General features: G+C 44.8%; 1 protein-coding gene across 1 annotated transcript in view; it reads left to right on the forward strand.

Moving 5' to 3' along the window:
• Positions 1 to 20,323, forward strand: part of LONP1 (lon peptidase 1, mitochondrial) — a 1,004,634-nt gene that overhangs the window by 939,878 nt on the left and 44,433 nt on the right. Inside the window, exons 16-17 of the mRNA XM_069649597.1 lie at positions 3,766 to 3,974; positions 17,923 to 18,087. Of these exons, the coding sequence (XP_069505698.1) occupies positions 3,766 to 3,974; positions 17,923 to 18,087 (374 nt within the window). The remainder of the gene's footprint in view (positions 1 to 3,765; positions 3,975 to 17,922; positions 18,088 to 20,323) is intronic.

A 20,323-nucleotide genomic window follows, 5' to 3' on the forward strand; every position in this document is an offset into this window, starting at 1 on the left:
GCGGAACATCTTCCAGGGGAACTCTGTTCTCTAGCAGACTCCGTAATCAGAGATCCTCTACCCAAGGAAGAACCTACCGAACGAACATGGGTGGCAACTCAACAGAGGAATCCTGGATGATGTCTTCTCCCTCTGGGGTTATCCTCCTTCAGATTTGTTCGTCACAAGTGTAAATGCACAATGCCTAGACTTCGCATCCAGGTTTCCCCAACCCAGATCCAAGGGGAACGTCCTGTGGATGAGCTGGTCAGGGAAACTTGCTTACGCTTTTCCACTGACACCGCTCCTGAGCAGGATAGTGCACAAAATGCACCAGGAACAAGTGACTCTAATCCTGGTTGCTCCTATTTGGGCGAGACAACCCTGGTTTCCAAATCTACTCAAACTGGCGATATGCAAACCAATTCAAGCTCCCATGCCCCCACAACACGCTGTCCAGCACAGGAGGACAACATTCCACCCACATCCTCAGTCTATGAACTTGGCAGTTTGGACATTTAAAATTACCTCAAAGGTGTATGGAAATTCTCAAGGTGGCAGGCAAACCTAACACCGGGCACTACTACTCCAATAAATGGAAAAGATTTGTAATATGGTGCCGATCAAAGGATGTGAACCCTATGCATGTACTCCTTCACACATTCTTCACTACATACTCCACTTACTAGACTCTGGCCTAGTATTTTACTCCATCAAGGTTCACCTAGCGGCTCTGTCCGCGTACACCACTTCACAAAACAAGGTGTCCTGGTGGAAAGTTCCTGTGGTTAAGGCTTTCATGTAAGGAGTAAATGGACTTTACCCCCCATTTCCAACCCGCCTCCAGGTTGGGATCTTAATGTTGTACTCTCAAAACTCATGGGTCCTCCCTTCGAGCCTATGCACAATCCAGCCTCAAAAACCTAACATACAAACCAGCTTTTCTGGTAGCCATCACCTCTATAAGAAGGGTTAATGAGCTACAAGCTTTGTCAGTACAAGTCCCTTTCTTTTTTATCCACAAAGACAAAGTGGTACTTAGGGCACACTATAGGTTTTCACCAAAATTCATATCCAAGTCCCATGTTAACCAACCCATTGAACTACCCTCGTTCTTTCAAAATCCATCAAGCTCAGCTGAGAAAATTCACCATACACTGTATGTAAGGAGGGCAGTTTATACTATGTAAACAAAACAAAACCACTAAGGAAAACAGATCAACTCCATAGCACCAGGCAAGGAAGGTCATCACGTTTCAATGAACACCATCTCCAGATATAGTGAAATGCATACAGCTCTGCTATTCCCTATCAAAGAAAACTCTACCTTTCACACCAAGAGCTCACTCTACCAGAGGTATAGAAGCTACTTTGGCTTTTATTGTAAACGTCCCATTAGACGCCATTTGCAAAGCAGCTACATAGAGTTCCATACATACCTTTACCCAGCATTGCTGCATTGACGCACATTTTAAAGGAGATCCACAGGTGGGACAAGCAGTGCTAAAACATCTATTTGCTGCCGTACCTTCTCACAACTCACCTCATTCTCCTGATACTGCTTGCTAGTCTATGCGTAGCATGTGATCTAAGCAGATCCACAAGCCTTAGAAGGGGTACATTACTCACCGTAATATCATATTTCTGATGCTTGTATCTGATTGGATTCACATGCGCCCACCCTTCCTCCCCTCTTCGAGTAGAAGGTGAATAGATGTTTTTCTAGCTTTATCGCTTCTTATCTGCTTTATTACATCTGTACTCACGCTACACTTCATGCTGCCTCAGGTCAGAAGCAAAACAATCTGAGGGACCTCGACGCGTGAAGGACCATGGGTACAATGGACGTCACACTAGGGATTGTATTACAGGCATGCCCTGTCGACATCTTTTATCGAGTTTCGGATACAAATCATGTAATAACTCCGCGACTACCGCTAGATGTCGGCCTATGCATAACATGTGAATATAAGCAGATACAAGCATCAGAAAATACGATATTACGTTGACTAATGTTATCATACATATATTTTGTGTTAATCTCTGTGGACTACTAAACAGTGGGAAGCCAGAACAAGCATTTGGCCCAGAAACTGGCAACGTGTTAGGGGCTCAATCATGCTAGGAGTTGTCCTATTAGATTTGCCTCTGACCATCTTGCTCTTTAAATGTTACTTCCCAACAAGCATGCCCTTCTTTGCTTTCAGGCATATGATGATTGCTCTGTATAACATTTCTTTATTCTTATAAGCATCTTTTTATCGATTCTCTTATTACTTTCTAATCCTACAAAGGGGCACAAACGTGGAACACAAGAATAAATAAAAGGCTGTACAGTGCATTTTGCAACAATGGAGTAAACTGTAAACTCCCTGGCTAAGAATTATCACTCTGGGAGGAATCCTGAGTACCAATCATGATCTAGTGCTTCTGGGCAATAATATTGTGCTAGCACCCCGTTCTGAGGGCTGGAACGGCCCGGCAGCTTGAGTTATAGGACGAGGTCACCGGGACTTTACTCCCCTCTACATTCAAAGAACGAGATGCACGCAGCGTCCCGTTCATTGAATGGAAATCTGTTCCAAGATGGCTGCCATAATGAAGGCTTCCATGTTCATGGCGGCCGCCATGAGAAGGAAGGAAGCTGATGCGGCGACCGCTGGCGCCCCATCTGCAATCGGGTACATGGGGCTGGCGATGGGGGCTGGGACAAGTTTTTTTTTTTTTTTTAAATGGAACCGGTGGACAGAAGATGGGGACCCGCGGTGAGGGATGCAGCCAATCGGGTTCCATGGAACGTAAGCTGAGATCAGAGATATCAGCCCCATCTATTAGCGGAACCCGATTAGCTGTGTCCCCCACCCCGGGTGCTAATCGTTATTGCAAGCCTTTGAGTCTGTTCACTCAGGAATACAAGTGGCCCACCCTCCTTTGACGATCTTTTTTCCTATCCCTTAGTCACCACTTTGTTCACTTCTCCTCACGGTTGGTGGCTGATGTCTGATGAGCCCATTCTGCTCATTTGTGGTTGCTCCCCTCTCTTTGCCATTCGCCACTGGCCCCTCTCCCTCCTGGATGCCATTTTCACTCCTCACCCTCACTGGCATCCTGATCCTTCATTCTGGCTGTCCAAAGAAAGATGCTGCCTGGATGCCGCTGAGAACCTGTTGCTCAGCGGCAGATCGTGATTGTCTTTATATTTTATACTCGGGGCAGGTCCTAATAGCTATATTATCCAGAGGTGCTGAACAATACAGGATGTTAAGATCCTGTAGCCATCCGTAAGTGCCTTCTCATTCGGGCCCGTAAGTTAAGTTTGATGGCTCAGGATATCTCATGATGCCTGCAGCTCCAGACAATATTGCTTAAATAATGTTTGAATTGTCAAGATGTGAACTTTGCGGTTGATGAATGTGATAGCTCAGGTCCCCGTTAATCACACCCATTGACCGTTCATTTTTGCAAGTGTTCTTTCCATCTATCACATAATTAACAAATGTTCTGTGGGTACCTCATGTTTATCCTTTCCTCAAGTGTCCTATGTTTGTCCACTCCCCTCAGACATGAAGCCTTGTCAGATAGAGCTGCTATATGCTATGATGCTAATCAATAAAATAGTGTGTTCAAATATTTTTTGCATCCGTTTAGCTAGTACCAGTTTGCCAATCATAGATACAGGTTTACTAAGAATATTTGGTATATTAAAGCATGTGTTGAGAAGAGCTTGATGCAGTGTTCTTTATCCTTCTTTTAACCTCTGCCGTTTTCTCCTAACGTTTTTCACAGGTGGCTCCTCTTTGTTCATTGAGACCTCTATGCGATGTCCGCGAGATAAAGAAATCAAGGATGGGTCCCTTGAAGTGACTGGTCAACTTGGAGATGTGATGAAGGAGAGTGCCAGAATCGCGTACACTTTTGCCCGTGCTTTTTTGATGAAGAAGGAGCCTTCCAATGAGTTTCTGTTAACTTCTCATATTCATGTGCACGTGCCAGAGGTAACCACAGTGTTGGCTGGCATATCTCGCATACATTTTTATATTTTTTAATTTTATTTTTTTAAAATTATTTTTATTGTTTTCAACCATTAACATTACGACAAAAACAGTAGTTCAATGAGTCCCTCTATCTCTCCATACATCATGTGTTTCCCTTCCCTGCAGAATCAACATAAGTACTCCCCATATACATCTTCACTCCTGATATACAATGTTCACACTCCTCCCCCTCCCTTCCCATCCCTCTACCAGTCCATAATATCAACCTGTCAGGATTGCTCTGTTCCAGAATTTGCTTCTATCAATCTCGCCTGTGCAATTAAATACTGTTTAGAAGGGTCCCAAATGTCTTTAGGTTTAGTACATGGATGAATAGTCATTCCATATTCAGTCTGCATCTAGTTACAATAAAGAATATCTTCTTTTCAACATTCTTTTATAGGACTTTGGACTCTCCCCCAAAGCATTGCCACGCTTCTTTGCGCCAAAATCAACAGTCCTGCTAGCCTCTGCACACGAACAGTAATTTGCTTACTATAGCCCAATTCCGCCATTTCCGGATTAGGGTCCACCCTCTCCCCAATAATGTCAATCAACACCTCAAACACCTCCTCCCAGAATCTATACACGGGAGGGCATTCCCAGGCCACATGGAGGAAGCCTGCTGGAATCGCTGCATATTGAACACATTGATCCGGGGTATCGGGGAACATCTCGTGCAAAACCGCAGGAGTATAGTAAAATTGGTGTATCAGTTTGGACCTGCTATTAAGGGCTATTTGTGCACAGCAATACCACCACACCTCATCTGTTAGAGCGGTGCCCAGTGCCAACTCCAATTTCCTTGAGCTGACTCCACTCAGCCACCTCGAGCCTCCATCACCTTATCATATATGCTAGAGACTATCTTCCTGGTATTTGTCGTCTTTATCATCCCATCTAACATGGAGGCAGTCTATGGTTCCTCTGGGAACAGCCCCTTCAGGGAGTACCGTAATCAGAACTATAGAAACACCTCCAAAGATGTAACATTCCCTCCACTCTTCCAACCATTTACTGACAGAAACTGTCCTTCCTGGAATATGTCACGAAAGCTTGAAAGGCCCATCCTCTGCATACAGCACACATAACCAAGTTCTCCTGTTAGAGGCAGACCCGAAATGTGAATAATTGGTAGCTTCGGAGAGTAGATTACCTCTCCTTTCCCTTTCCCATCAATACACACCCATGCTCTGCAAGTCGGTTCCACCATGTTCTGCAGTTTAGCTGATCTACCTGGGGCTGTAAATATCCCTGCTCGAAGTAGGGAGGGTGTTGCTATTGCCCGCTCTATTTCCACGTGTCTCCTGTCCACCCCCTTACCAAACCAATATACCAAAAGACTAGGCTGAGCGGCATTGTAGTATGCTTTCAGATCGTGAAGTGCTAACCCCCTCTCTGCACTGGTGCAATTAGTTTCTGCCAAGTCATTCGGGACGGTTTACCTTCCCAAATAAACCGGGACAACACCAACTGCACATCACGAAAATAGCACTTCCGCACTGCCAATGACACATTACGAAAAACATACAAAAACCGAGGTAGCAGAAACATTTTCAACAATGAGACCATACCATATAGGTTGAGACCCATCCACCTGCTGACAACTAAGCGAACTGGCTCCAACACTGCAATGTATTTGCATTGATAGAACCCCTCTGGGGTGTGTTCCATGTCAATTCCAAATTACCTAGTATATTTAGTGTGCCATTAAAACGCAAATCCGTCATCAAACCAATCAAAAAATTCAGTTGGGGGGGGGGGGGGAAGGGACCGATTTTGTAGTGTTGATTTTTAATCCAGAATATCAAAATTGCTAAATTGTCTTCGGGGTTCTTAACCAAAATCACCATATCATCCGCATAGAGGGATATCACCACCCTATGATTATAAAGCTATATCCCTCTGCGTATGTGGTTATCCCTCAGTAATTCGGCCAGAGGCTCAATTGCTAGGGCAAGCAGTAACGGCAAGAAAGGGCACCCCTGCCGGGTGCCTCGTCCCAAGGGTATAACCTATGTCAGCTGGTCTTTCACTTCAATTCTAGTTTTAGGCTCGGTGCAAAGTAACAAGACCAAATGTTTGCATCTCTTGCTACCGTTAGTTTGTTCCTAACACCAACAAGAAAGAGCAATCATGTCCACCTACTGCTGTGTAAGCCACGCCTGCATTCTGCTACTTAACCGACATCCACCGTGAAGCAGTTCATGAGGTGGACCGGCAAAGTGAAAGCAGTCTGCAGTGTTTGCAGCCTTCGCTACTGTTTGCTTTTACCTGCTGGTGTTTGGAACAAACTATTGTGTCTACCTACTGCTGTGTAAGCCCCGCCTGTTTTTTACTAATTAACTGTCATCCACCGCGAAGCGGGCCGCAAAGTGGACCGGCAAAGTGAAAACGCAGACTGAGGGCTCTGGCGCTCTGCGCTCCCGCTGCTTTTGGTTGTAGCTGCACTACGGACATTATTGGTGACTGTGCGCACTGGAGCTGAAACCACCTATAATTCCATCTTGACCGCTGATTTTGTCTGCTGACTTGCGTGCCCCAGAAGCTGCTGGGATTTTTCTTCCGCTTGATCTGGGCTAACTACTTCTATTTTCTTTGTGGTTCTTCTCCATTGGTACCTGCATAACTGTTCTTTGAATTGGCTGACTGCTAATGCTGAGAGATTTAACCGACCTAGAGACTGCGGGGGACTTAATTCACCTTTGATCAAGGTCAGCAATTTGCTACTCTATAACTCAAAGCCTTACTTACCCTGTGAACATGAGATCTGGCCTCAGAAGCCAGACTGGCCACGATAACCTGAACTACTGGGTCCAGAATGCACCATAAACTGCGTCATTCATGCTTCACAGGAATCCACCTTGCTATGTAAGTTCTCGCCTCCCTCCTCCAGCGTTGGGGAGCTCCGGCAGGAACTTTTAAGCAACTCTGAGGCGAAGTGAGTACCACAGTTAATCTTAAATCCTGATGACCAATTCAACCCGGTCAGGCTGGCAAATGCAGAGATGGTTAATTCACAAAATGAACACCCAGGGGCTTTTGCCATAAAACTCAATAAAACACCAGCCGTTTTCAAAATCCCATGAACCAACTCGATCTTCTCCCCCATTGCTGGCCAATGATGTCTAAACCACTATTTTGTGAAGACCGTTGCCACTAGCACAGAACTTAAATCTGTAGCTCCTGTATGAGGCATGGCGATGCTTGACCATTCATGTTATGAAGGAACATAACATACCTGTTGGGCAAAAAGACCTGACAGATCTCAGTATTATTAAATTTGCAGATCAGGCCCTGGGAAATAACGTTTTCTTGGGGGTGGGTGGCCTGCTACACGATAATGCCACTAGGGTCATTCAGCAAAATTGTGACGCATCAATCCTGGGTTCTCCATCAGATCTCACTGATATCATCGACAAATACTCAATAACCAATGAACCTAATGGTCACGCTCGTGTTAGAGCAGAATCTTCTTCTGAGGCAGCCGACTTCATTGAAAATCAATTAGCCTCATTCATCCAACGGTTTCTGCTTTAAACATTGTTCTAAGCTCTTTTGTGGCACTTTATGATAACATCTTGAACTGAGATGAATGGCAAATTGGAATCTATTGGACCAGAGCTGCTTCTTCACCCAATTGTGAATGGCTTGATAACCCCTTGGTGATGACCCCCCTCACATCCACTAGAAAAATTGCTTATACTAGTGAGATAATTGAAATCACTGATACATCTATTGACCAATATGTTGAATTGGTCCCTGCCACCCCTAGTGCTCTCTATACATCCCAATGTCAAAATTTGAATGACCCTCTCATGTCATCTTGCCCTCCTACTAAGGGTGTTACCCCGATAATCTTGACAGAGGAGCAAACCGCTAGCTCTAATCCATGTGTAGGATCACCTGTGTCCTGTGAGGTTCCTCTAGTAATCAAACCATCAAAAGTTGACTAAAAACGTGAAGAAAACGCTACCCTCTTGGAGAAAAAGTTCATTAAGACTTAATTCTTAGCCATTTTTCCGGTCAAGCATTTCCCCATTGTTGGAAGAAGGAACCCCATTGGATCTAGTATTGGTGAAGCTGTTCAAGGTTGATTATATCTCAGACGGACCCTGTTCCCTCAGGACAATCCTACGCCTTTATGTATAACTTTTTCCAATAGAACGCCAAGCACAGGTGTTATGAGTGAAGTTACAGCTATTCCTCCTGTGGCATTGGTAACTCAAACCTTTGTCCCTTCATCCATCAGTGGGATCACTGCAGTTAATACTTGTGTCTATGGCATTAAAACAGTTGAAGAGGAAAGGGCACCTATGGTGACCATTTTATGGTCCCTGCTATGAGATCTGGCATCCTATGGTTCCTAGTCTATTGTGCCCACAGCAGTTGCCTGATGGCAGGACCCGGCCTCAGGCAGCTTCTCTATTTGGTAACCCTGATTTTCGGTGCCCTGATAAGCAAAATGAACCATGGGCTTGAGGGTACCCCGATAATGGATAAATCACCACCGAACCGTTACCCTTCATTGGCTGAAGGCATGGGCCAACTATTGGGGTGATTATATATGTCTAATGCACAACAATCATTGGGCACCCACTAAGCTGTGTTGAGCCGAATAGGCCTAAATCCTATAGTATACTGCACCAAGCAAGAGGTAATGATGCCCCATAGGGTAAGAACGACTGTATCCAGGGTGGGCTGGGGGAAAGACACATGCATGGGTAAAACTGAGCTACAACAAAAAATGTGCAGCTTACTGGGCACTAATATTCCAGTGTGTTTGAACCGATCCAGCATTTTATTGATCTTTGCTGAAATTCCAGCTTTAGGCTTACTGTGTTCCTGCAATATTGAGCGAGTTGCCTTCCCTGACAGAAACCATCCTGACACCTCCATTATTTACTTTAACTCGAATCTGGTTAAGGATCTTGTCCTCTCCCAAAGACCCAGCCTACAGGCTTTGGGCTTTGAGATTTGCACCATCATGGTACAAGAGGGCAGTCTCCTGGATGCACGGGGGGTTGCGTATTGTAGTTCATCCTACCAATCAGGGATTCAGATCAGTGACAAAGGCTGAATAACAACCAGCTGGCAGGAACATCCACTGGGCGGCAGTTGCGTCAACTTTATGGTGGAAACCGGAGCCATAATGCTCCTAGAATAGTGTCATCTGGGAAGAGAGACATATCTTTGTGTCTTAAATCAGAGAATATGCCTGCAAGTTATCACCTCTTTACTAACCAGCTTGCTATGCCCACCCTAAAAGAGGCAAATTGTATTCTCCAAGAGAGCTGATGAAAGCCCCAGTACTTGATAGTTACCAAGTGTTTACTCAGCCATCAAAGGCTAGCAGGAGTGGCAGGGCATCAGGAGGGCTTTTAATTGCAGTTGACTAAGCCTTGGGAATGTCCGCACGCCTATTGCTGACCTTTCCGTTTGGAGCCATGGCAGTTGCCTTGAGTTCAGCATATTTGGCTTTTAATTTACTGGTGGTGAATGTATATTGGCATAAGGGGATTGCTGAATTTAGTAATTTCTTAGAGGTGGTCTGTGAATGTATTGTGTGGTCATCCAATATCCCCTGTGCAAGGGTTTTGTTGGCGGCAGATTTAAATGCCAACTGCCTCTTGCAGGACTTGGCTAATGATCAGTGTGATCTACCATCGGATATGATCTCGCAGATCTTCAAGTCCCAGGCTAGAAGAGGCTGGTGCCTTGCTTTGGCGGCAGTAGGGCTCCAGTCTCTTACAGGGAAGGCCAGTAATCAAGCAAATGGGGTGGAAATGCACACATGGGTTTCTTCAATTCTGGATTACCTCTTTATTAATGATTATTTGTCAAACTGCTGTACCTCCTTTTCTGTGCTTAGGAATAGTTGGAGCAACCATGGTATTCTAAAAGCAGCATTTGATATTATTTGGATTACCAGAGAGTACACAGATCTGCTACATCTAAGAACGATGTACTCGGGTAACGCAATTCGATGGTCTGATTCCAATGTTGCTATCCGAAATCAAGAACTCCACTTGATTGTGTCGACAACTACACTTGAATGGAAATTGCAAAATTTCAATTTGTGAATAGATTTCAGGATCTCATCACTGATCTGGTGACTCATGTAAGAACCAATATTAGATTTACGTCAATGAGACCGTATAGACCTAGCCATTGCTACGATGAAGAGCTGGCTGCAGCTAAATCTTACATGGGGGCAGATTAGGAAACTTAAGGCTACAATTGGTGATGCTGCCATTAAAGCTAAACTTGCAAAGAAGATTGGCCAAAAATATAAAAGCAGCAGTGTTGCAGTGTGATATTGAGTACATGCTCAAAGTTCTGATAAACACCCGTGTGCGGTCGCTTTCGTCATTAATTAATTACCAAGGCACTAATTTAGCTATTTCCTAACTAAATTCTGTTCCGAAGTCGAAATGGGCCAGTTATTTTGAGATTCTGTTTGGAACTCCTGCTGGCAATGATGGCACTGATTTATACCCTAGCTCTGCCATATGACTACTCTTGGCAGACGTAGATAGACATTAAAAATATTTACCATCTGCTAAAAAATGTAAGAAGTCTCGTGCCCCAGTCCCGAGCGGCCTAACTAATAACACCTTTAAGGCCTACCCAATTAAGTGGGCTAATATACTGTTCCTGCAATTCGGAAGTATTCTCCACACTGGAGTATTGCCAGTCTCCTGGAGCATGTTACACGTCGTTCCCATCTTTAAATATGGCAGCAGGTCGGAACCTAAACCTTATCGGCCAATCTCCTTAATCAACGCTGACTGCAAGATCTTTTCAGCTTTTCTTCTGACTCATTTGGAGCAATGGGCTACTTCTGCTCATGGATTGAATAGATTCCAGATGGGCTTCTGCAAGGGACATTCAACCAACATTAATGGTCTTGCTTTGAAGTCGATACAGGAATCGGCATGGGCTGCGCTTGAAGGCTGTACTTATATGGCTTCAATTGATCTTTCACCGGCATTTGACCGTGTCAGTCGGAATCAGTTGTGGTCTAAATTGGCTGGCTGGCGTATGCCACATGGTCTTCTGCGTTTAGTCAATGGTGTTTATGATAATCCCGGAATACAGATTCGACTGAATCAGAAGGGTGATCTCTCACTGAGAGTTTGTTCATATAGATGCTTAAAGCAGAGCTGTGTCTTGGCCCCCTGGTTATTCAACCAATACTTGTCTGACGGGCCGACTATCTTGCTGAAGGGGGCCTCATTACGCCAAAGGTAGGCCAGTGCAAAATATCATGGCTGGCTTACGCCAATGATTTTCTGATAGTCGACAAATCCAAGGTCGGTCTTCAAAGGCTTTTGATCATCTTTTCAAAATATGCTAATGAGAACGGGCTTCTTATTAGTCTCAGTAAGACCAGAATGTTGGCCTTCACAAAGAGAAAGTCAAAGAACTGCAATTTTTCTCCTGGTCTGTGGAAAATGTAAATATCAGAACCAGCCCTAGCTTTGTTTATCTGGGATTCTATTTCAGGGCCAATTGGGCTTGAAAAACATCTCAGAGATTCCACTACAAAAAGCAGCCCAGCTTCACAGTCAGATCATTAAAATTGGTCGCAAATTCGGACGATTTTCTCTAAAACCAGCTCTTATGTTTTATGAGGGGGGAAATTGTTCCAAAACTCATATATGGCCTTGAGTTATATGGCAACGCTATTTTCAAACATTTGGGCCGGATTGAGGCTAAGCGCTGGCGTAAGCTCTTGGGTCTTCCCAATGTAATTTCCCTTGCGGCAATCAGGTTTGAGCTGGGTGTATCTTTTCTAAAAGTTCATGTTAAGTGGTGCATGCTGTCACTATACTTAAAATTGACGTCTCCACTAGCAGATTCCCTGAGACTTTGGGTGATGCCCTTAAATTCACAATGACCCCTCAACTGAATTCCCAATATCTGGCTATTTTTGGCCTGAAATGTGAAGCAAATCTCTTAAGAGCTTCCTTGGATCTGGATACTTATTTACTAACCCGACCAAGGTGAAAAGGGCCATCTTTGATCTTGATTGGGCTGCCACGACCAACCTATTTCATTCTTATTCTTCTATGAGCCATCTATCCCATGAGAACAAACGCAGAGGGAAACTCTCTATATTGCTCTCCCTATTCCCTAATCGACAACATAGGGCCATGCTTCTTTGCCTACGCTGGAATCTGTTTCCCACTAAGGAGACTTTGCTTAGAAGAAGCATAATAACCCAGGCTAACAGTGGATGCAGATTTTGTAATTCAATAACTGAATCAGTCAAGCACTTGTAACTGCCTGCAGAACCAAATACATGGGGCCTCTTCTGATGTATCGCAGAGGGTCTACCAATGATAATTTATGGAAAAGATGTCTAAACATTCAGAATGCACGTGAAGGTTTAGCAGTCTGAGGATTCATTAATAGCCTAAATCTGATGTAATTTTAGTGTTTTATTTACGGACAATTGTCATTTCTTATTTTGTCTATTCTGTTAATTTACTTTGTGTTTTGTACTCTGGCTTGTTTGAAACTTGTATACCTGGATAAAATGTTATGACATGTTTCTCTGATCTTCTGTTTTAAATTATTTTATGCTTGTTTGTATTCATGCTTGTCTATTGTGTAAAGGTTTAATTTAAACCAAATACAATTTTTAAAAAAAATAAAAAAAAAGACCATTGAAATAAACTAGTCTCCCACCCGCATTCTTCGCAAGACCATGAAGAGAAGGGGTCACTGCAGAGAGTCAAATGACTTCTCCACGTCCAATAACGCTTCCACCACTACGTCATCCTGACGTTGACATTACCCCAAACATTTGCCGCAACCTATAAGAGGTAGACCGCCCCGGGATAAACCACGATTGGTCCAACTTAACGTATTTTTCCATCAGAGGGGCCAACCTCGCAGCCAACAGTTCCACCAGTATTGTATTATCCAGGTTAATAAGCAAAATGGGGCAAAATGGGGCAGTAAGTAGATTAGTCATGCACAGCCTTCCACGGCTTTGACAATACAATGACTACGACCTCCCTCATGCTGTCTGGCAGCCACCCTTTCCTCAACGCCTGCTGAGATACTTTCAATAAATGCAGAGCCAATTTGGGGTGCAAAATACTTGGAAAACTCGGCTTTAAAGCCGCCCGGCCCAGGTGCCTTCCCCGACGACAATGTCTTAATAGCTTGAAGGATTTCCTGCTCAGTAACTGGTCAGCACAGCCTTTCCCTTTCCTCTACCTCGCACCAATAGAGTGCCACCTTATCAAGAAATGTATTTATCTCAGCTTGTGACCTCTGGATCTGTGTAGCGTATAAGCTGGTGTAAAAGGCATAGAATGCCTATATAATATCCCCGTCTGCATACTGCAGAGTCCTGTGATCATCCTTACTAGACATTATATGCGACCTAGGAGCAGCCACCCTAGCTGCTTTTGCAAGCAATTTCCTGGGGTGTTGACCTTCCCCGTACTGCCTAACAGCCACTTTCCTAGACAAAAACTTAATTTCTCTTCAAGCCGCATCCCCAAATGTCACCAGTTCTTCCCTAACCGCGTTCTGCTTAATTGGATCATTCAGCAAGTCTGTCCCCGTAGGCCTTGAATAAATGCCTCACTGTCCGCCAGTTCCCTTTGTATCATTTTCAACATCCCAGACTCCTTCGATATACATTCCTCTCACACCCCACATGTAAAGGTTTCCCATGGTAACGAATATGAGACCACCGACCCTACATTTTCAGCAAAGGAGTTATCAATAACTTGTGCTATCGCAGCTGAAAACACTGCATCTGACAAACCTTCACTTTTAAACCACCAGGCTGGTTTCCGACCCATTCGGCCCAGCACATCCAGCAACAGCACTACTGGTGCATGGTCCGTCATTGTATGTACCAGTATAGTAACCTCCTCTACCCACCCTGTTATCCTTTCCGAAATCAGAAAGTAATCCAACCGCGATACAGACTGATTGACCAAGGAGCTAAACTTATGCCCTTTTTCATCCCCATGCCTAGTCCTCCAAATGTTGTTCAGCTCCCACTCCCAGCACAATTCTTATAATTAACTGGTCGATTTCAAGGGGGGCGGGGGGCAGAGCACCCCACCGATTCTATCCAGTTCTGGGTCCATCACTGCATTAAAATCCCCTGCCCAAATAAGCACTCCTGGTGATATTTGGTCTAGTTGTCAGGCTATCCATTCTAACGTGTTCACCATATCCACTAAGATAATCACCTGACCATGCACAACACCCTACCCACTATCGCCCTTCCCTCTTGATCTTTAATCACCTGCGTCAGGCAGAAGCCAACTAAACTATGTATCAATATACAAACGCCCCTTGAATAAGAGGAGTAAGAGAGTAATAGCAGTGACATCCCACCCTTGCCCAAAGCGTGACTCCCCTATTGCAGTTAACTGCGTCTCCGCAAGAAATGCCACATCCACTTGATGACGTCTAATATATAGTAAAACCTTACAGGCTTTAGATTGTCAGTTCAACCCTCTAATGTTCCATGTCATACATTTCAAGTGTAGGCCATTCATGCAGTTCCCAAACCTTCTATGAAATATCTCCCCATTGCCGCCGCCCCAAGAATGACCTGCACCCTTATCTAGTCCAATGCTGACCACCCGCGACCAAACCGTATCTCCTGGGGTAGGATCTGAATATCAGGCAAGGATAACCCCAACCCCCCTAACCACCACTCTTCTCCCTCCACAACCCCAACTGCCTCCCTCCCTGCCAGCAACCGCAACAGGCCAGTCCCATCCCTACCCCCCCCATTAGCAACTTAGGCTTCCTCCGAATGGGGGCCCCCTTGCACCCAGCCACCCCTTGCACCTCAACTACGGTAATAGCCACCTCCAGGCCACCACCAAATTATATATCGCAGCATTTGTCATCCGCTGTCAGTGAAACTTTATGCATCACATGAATCCCAACTTTACTCATTAATCCCCCGCCGCCGGGGGACCCTTGACAGCGAATCAACGAAAGTATTGGCTTCGTCCGGGGTATGAAAAAATGCTCTACCCTGAGCTTGGCGGGAAACAGCACGGCATATCTTATGCCCCTCCTTTCGTAGGTGCTTTTTCACATCATTATACGTCCGGTGGGATGCCTGCACTTATCAGAGAAATCTGGAAAGGGCTTGATGACAACTCCCTTCTACACCAGAGTACCTTTTTCTGTGGCTTTACGAAGAGCGAGATCTCTATAGTTCCACATCCAGGCAATGATTGGATGGGGTGGAGCCCCTGGTATTGGTTTCTTAACACTTGGAATTCGGTGTGCCCTTTCCACTATAAATACTACTGAAAAATCATTGTCTCCCAGAGATTCTCGCAGTATTGATTCGACCAACGGCTCCATTGATCTCTGCTTCACTCTTCAGGAGCACCCGCTATCCTCAAGTTATTTCTCCTAGACTCAAGGTCCTCCTGTTTATCGGCCAATTCCTTCAGGGCCCTTTGCACTTGCACAAGCTTCCTGACCATGGACGAAGATTCATCCTCGACTGTGGAAACACACCCTTCAACCTCATCCAACCACTCCCCATGTTTATCCAGGCGGACATGCCATGTGGTCCACCTTACATGTCAGTGTCCATCTTCCCATTCAGTGATTGTATACCGGCTTGTAGCTGATTGAACATCTCTTTAATAACATGGGAGCGCACCAGAAGCGTCCTGGGAAGGGGTTTGGGTATCCAGTCCTGGGGAGTCCTCCATTGTCAGATAGGTGTGTCAAATTGCAGTTTCGACTGATGTTTCTCTGCTTTGCCTACTTTAGACATCATGCCATGGCCCAAACCATTGTCTCTGTTGCACCCCCGTAACACTGGTGCACAAGATGTCAACCCCAAACTCGTAAACAGCAATCAGTGTCCCCCAGCGTCCCCATGTCAGTCTGCACCGTGTCTCTGCGTTGGATAGTCTTCACTTTCAAGCTTACCTGACTAGCTTACACAGGGGCCCGCTGCAGCAGACCTGCCCCCTCCTGTGCCTGCCCACTGCACCAATCCTCTGCGTTCCTCTGGGGAGGTGCTTCCACCCACACACCACTAGGGCTGACCCCACTGCAGTCACTTGTCTGGAGGTTCAAGCAGTCTGAGCAACCACCTGCCCCTTTCCACTGTTCACAGCACTTATCTCTGGTATCCCTCTGACTTGTCCAACAGGACCAGCGTCCTTCCGTGCCCTGCCTCAATCCACTGAGCTGTCTGTACGGGTCCCCACTTGAGTCACTGTCACAGCAGCACCATATGGCTCACCTCCTCAGAGTTCCAGGCACAATCTTAACATGTTTAGCATAGAGTTCCTAGCTCAGCGTGGTTGCGACCACCAATACCACCAGTTTAGGGCTGCACTGCGGCAATCTGTGAGAGGTATTCGCTATCCCATATACCTCACTGCTGCACCTGTGACACTAATAGTCCCAGCTCAGTGTGTTCCATCCACTAGTACCTCCACATTGCAGTGCCTCCCAATGACCTTTATCATCAGCCAGTGCTCAGAGTGGATGAGGCCAAGACCTTGCAGCTGGAACCCCCTTAGTTATTTCCTAGCCACCGAACTGCTGACTTTCCCAATTGTGGCCAAGCTGCTGCTTGCCGCTCCCTAGGGGTCTTCTGCTTCCCCCACACTGGGATGGGCTATCGGATTGTGTCTGCTGTACCTTAGCACTCCATGCCTGGTTTCCCAGGCTGCATCCTCAGCCGGACTGTTGCTGCTACATGTTATAGCGTGGCTGCGAGCAACAGAAACACGGCGGGACCCGGCCACTTGCAACTTGCTGTCTCCGTGGCTCACCCACCAGTCCTCCCCGCCCCTCTGGACACCCAAAGGTGCTCCCGTGCCCAGATTCCTCAGCTCTCCTGTCGGGGGTTCTGCTGCCTTATCCACGTGTGGAAGCTGGTCCCATCAGCAGCTCGGTACTTGTGACACCACCAGGCTTCAGTGGTGCCCGCCACCTTCCGCAGCGGGCACAGCAGCCTCCCTCCAGTCGTATTAGCGATCTCTTGCTGCCACACAGTATGCATTTCAGTGGCAGGCGAGCACTCCGTGCACCTCGTCCTCTGTGTGGTCTTGCGCTCCCCACCTGCGACCTCCTCTCTGGACGTTGCCACGGTCAAGTTGCTGCCCACACTTCACTGCTAATATCTTTGCCCCATTTCCAGCTGGAATTCACAATTTTCACATGTGTGGACAGACAATTCACACAGCAGATATGTCCCACATCAAGGCTTTGGTGGGCCAGGAGACGCCAGGATTATATTTGGATTTATATGGGTGTTCGGGAGCTCACGAACGCTCAGCCATCTTGGTTGGGCTCTCTAGCGCCCCCTCATCTTGCATACATCTAATCGCAACCGGAAAACAATGGAAAAGAGTACCGAACAAACTGGAATTTCTTTCAGCCACTTGAGAAATATTCAGTTAGCGAAGGGACCTGATCCCACTTGTAAAATGTATGCTCTTGAAACAGTTCCCTATGATAAACCGGATACTTGGACTTCAGAATGGACATAGATCATATTTTACTAACTCAAAGCTGTAATGCAATGCCTGGCAGCGCAAATCCCCATGTAGTCTTCTGCCTCTGCTAGTACTGTCTTACTCCAATTCAATGCATAAAGACTGTATGAATACAGAAATTTGAGCGGGAAAAATGGACTGACAGTGCGACTGATTAATTTTACTTGGAAAGTTATCCACATAAAATAGGCACTTACCCAAAGTAGCTTTTTAATTTGGCTAATTAATGTCACTGCAACTTTTCAAGTGTTTTTTGGTTATGTTGTTTGACAAGCACCTCTAAGTGACAGCACAGATTTGTCCTGATTGTATCACAACCAAGACCAATCGCACGTAATTTCCTCCTTTTTATGAATTTTATTTTTCCTTTCCAGGGAGCAACCCCAAAAGATGGACCCAGTGCAGGTTGCACTATAGTCACTGCCCTTTTGTCTTTGGCATTGAATCGACCAGTAAGGCATAACGTAGCAATGACTGGCGAGGTGTCCCTTACAGGAAAAATTCTTCCAGTGGGTGGCATCAAGGAGAAAACCATTGCAGTAAGTTTTGCTCAAATACGTTTAAATAATGCTCAAAGCAGGGGTTCTAGGGCAGTGGTCTTCAAACTTGTTTTATGCTCATCCGCCCTTTATATTTTCTATTAAACGCTTATATTTTTTATTTAAAACAGTCACCCATAGGAGGGGCAGCCACACAGTTTGAAGACCACTGCACTAGGGCACGGTACTATTTGTCTGTTTTGTACATCGTTTCTATTATACCTAAGGTGCTTTGGTGTGAAGTTGGTACTTGTAATTGGTTTCAGCAAAGAAGGTTCAGTTGAAGAAAGCTACCAACAAAACCTGCATGCATGGCAATAGTGCGAGCATTGAGATATAAAATGATTTCGATGTTTAGACTATCCAAATAGCACTTGCAAGGAACTGCGAAAATCTATATTTCACCTTCTGTCATTGTGATGCCATAGAGCCCTTCTGCTTTGCATCACTTATGCCATCTGCATGCTGTGTTGATAATCAGTTTTTCAACTGCAAAAAGTTTTATTCCCCATAATTTGCACTTCTATTGAAGTGCATCTGTTATGTTCACATATGTCACGTTTAGGAATGTTTTTAATACATTGGAAGACGTTATTTCTAATGTTAATTAATTGGCACCTAAAACATTTTTGTCCCAGTGCCAATTACAAAAACAAGTCCTACTGTCCCATCAAATTTTTCCTATTGTTGTGGACTTTTGAGTTTTTCTGAAACAACTTTTAAATATTTTGTCTACTTTGTTGCTGGCAGTGGTTTTCTCCGTCTAGTAAAACTGTTTTGTTTTTAACCACATTCATTAGATCTTTCTCTGTGGTAATCTTTTCTGTTAAAAGGTGCAAAACCTTTCCCTTTTAATTTTTACCACTGACTTATAATCATCATCATCTTGCCTTTATTCGACATTTAGTAATTTGCCAAAATATATGTAAGCAGAATACTCAGAATAAAAACAGTGACTTCATAGGAAGACAAAACTACATCATTATGTAGGAAGCATTCTACTATAGTCCGCTATGATGGCTTAAGAGCATAAGGTGCAATGTGGATTCTTTGGCAATAATATCTTTGAGACCATGTTATAAAAATGGCAACACTATTTAGAATTCATAAGTAAAATTAAGTGCCTAATATATAAAATCCCAGTATAAACCATTTCAATTCCTAAAATTGTGTGATCAGATGTTACAATAGTACGTATATCATCCCATTGGCTACATCAGATAACACATTTGCATAGTAGGTGCATATAATTAGTGCAATTGATAGTAGTCTGATTGAAAACTTTTCTCCAAAGATGTTTATCCTTATAGCCCCGCATTGAATTTAGGTCCAGATCATACTATAATCAGTATTTATGCTATTATAGGCCAGGCCTGGTGGATATAGCTTGCAACATGGAATACTACTTTCATGTTGTTGGAACACCCGAACAATAAGATGGCTTCACTCGTACGGCGTAAGCCAAAAACATTACATAATTACTTCAGGTATATGTTTCTAGCCACCCATTAACCCTGGCAAAAAAACAAGAAGTGGGCCATGGACTCCCTTTCCGAACCACAGACCGGGAATAAGTAATTTCCACTCTGATCCCACAGTGAGGTACGATATGCCAGGTTCTGTTGTAAAGTGTATGTGCTAATGGGAGGTTTACCAAATCCAGATATTTCTCAAACCCTAATACAGGTTTACTAGCCAGATACTTAACATCCATTGACAATCTGCTGCACGCAGTAACCATTTCAATCTCAGTAACCTCCCGTGAGATCCTCTTAGCTTTGACAACACCACCCTTGATAATGCAAGCAGGGTTATACCATGAGTCATCCATGTTCAACGTTAATGAACATTTTTTGAAATGTTTGAACCAGGGCAATGATCTACCTCCCTCAAAATCCGAGATATGTGTCATTGCCTCGTAGAATGTACACAGTTTGGGGGTTGACCACAATCTGAACCAAAAGGCTACTGGCCTAAAGCTTGCATCACTAGTAATTGGTCTAAGGTCCAATTCCAAAAGGACGGGGTGGCCTTGACACACTGTGGATAATCCAAGCAGCTTTTTAAGAAAGCATCTTTGCTCCAGGCCAAATTGTTGGGTGGATGAGTGCCCCCAGACCTCGGCCCCATATGGGGCTGCTGTTTTTGCCTGTGCATTGTACAAATTGAGGGCTGGTGAAATTGTACCCCGTCCATGAGTATCAAAAAATCTCCATATTGCCCCCCATATTTTTCC

The sequence above is a fragment of the Ambystoma mexicanum genome, chromosome 1p, assembly GCF_040938575.1.
Source record: "Ambystoma mexicanum isolate Mex_15411 chromosome 1p, UKY_AmexF1_1, whole genome shotgun sequence".
Classification (NCBI taxonomy): domain Eukaryota; kingdom Metazoa; phylum Chordata; class Amphibia; order Caudata; family Ambystomatidae; genus Ambystoma; species Ambystoma mexicanum.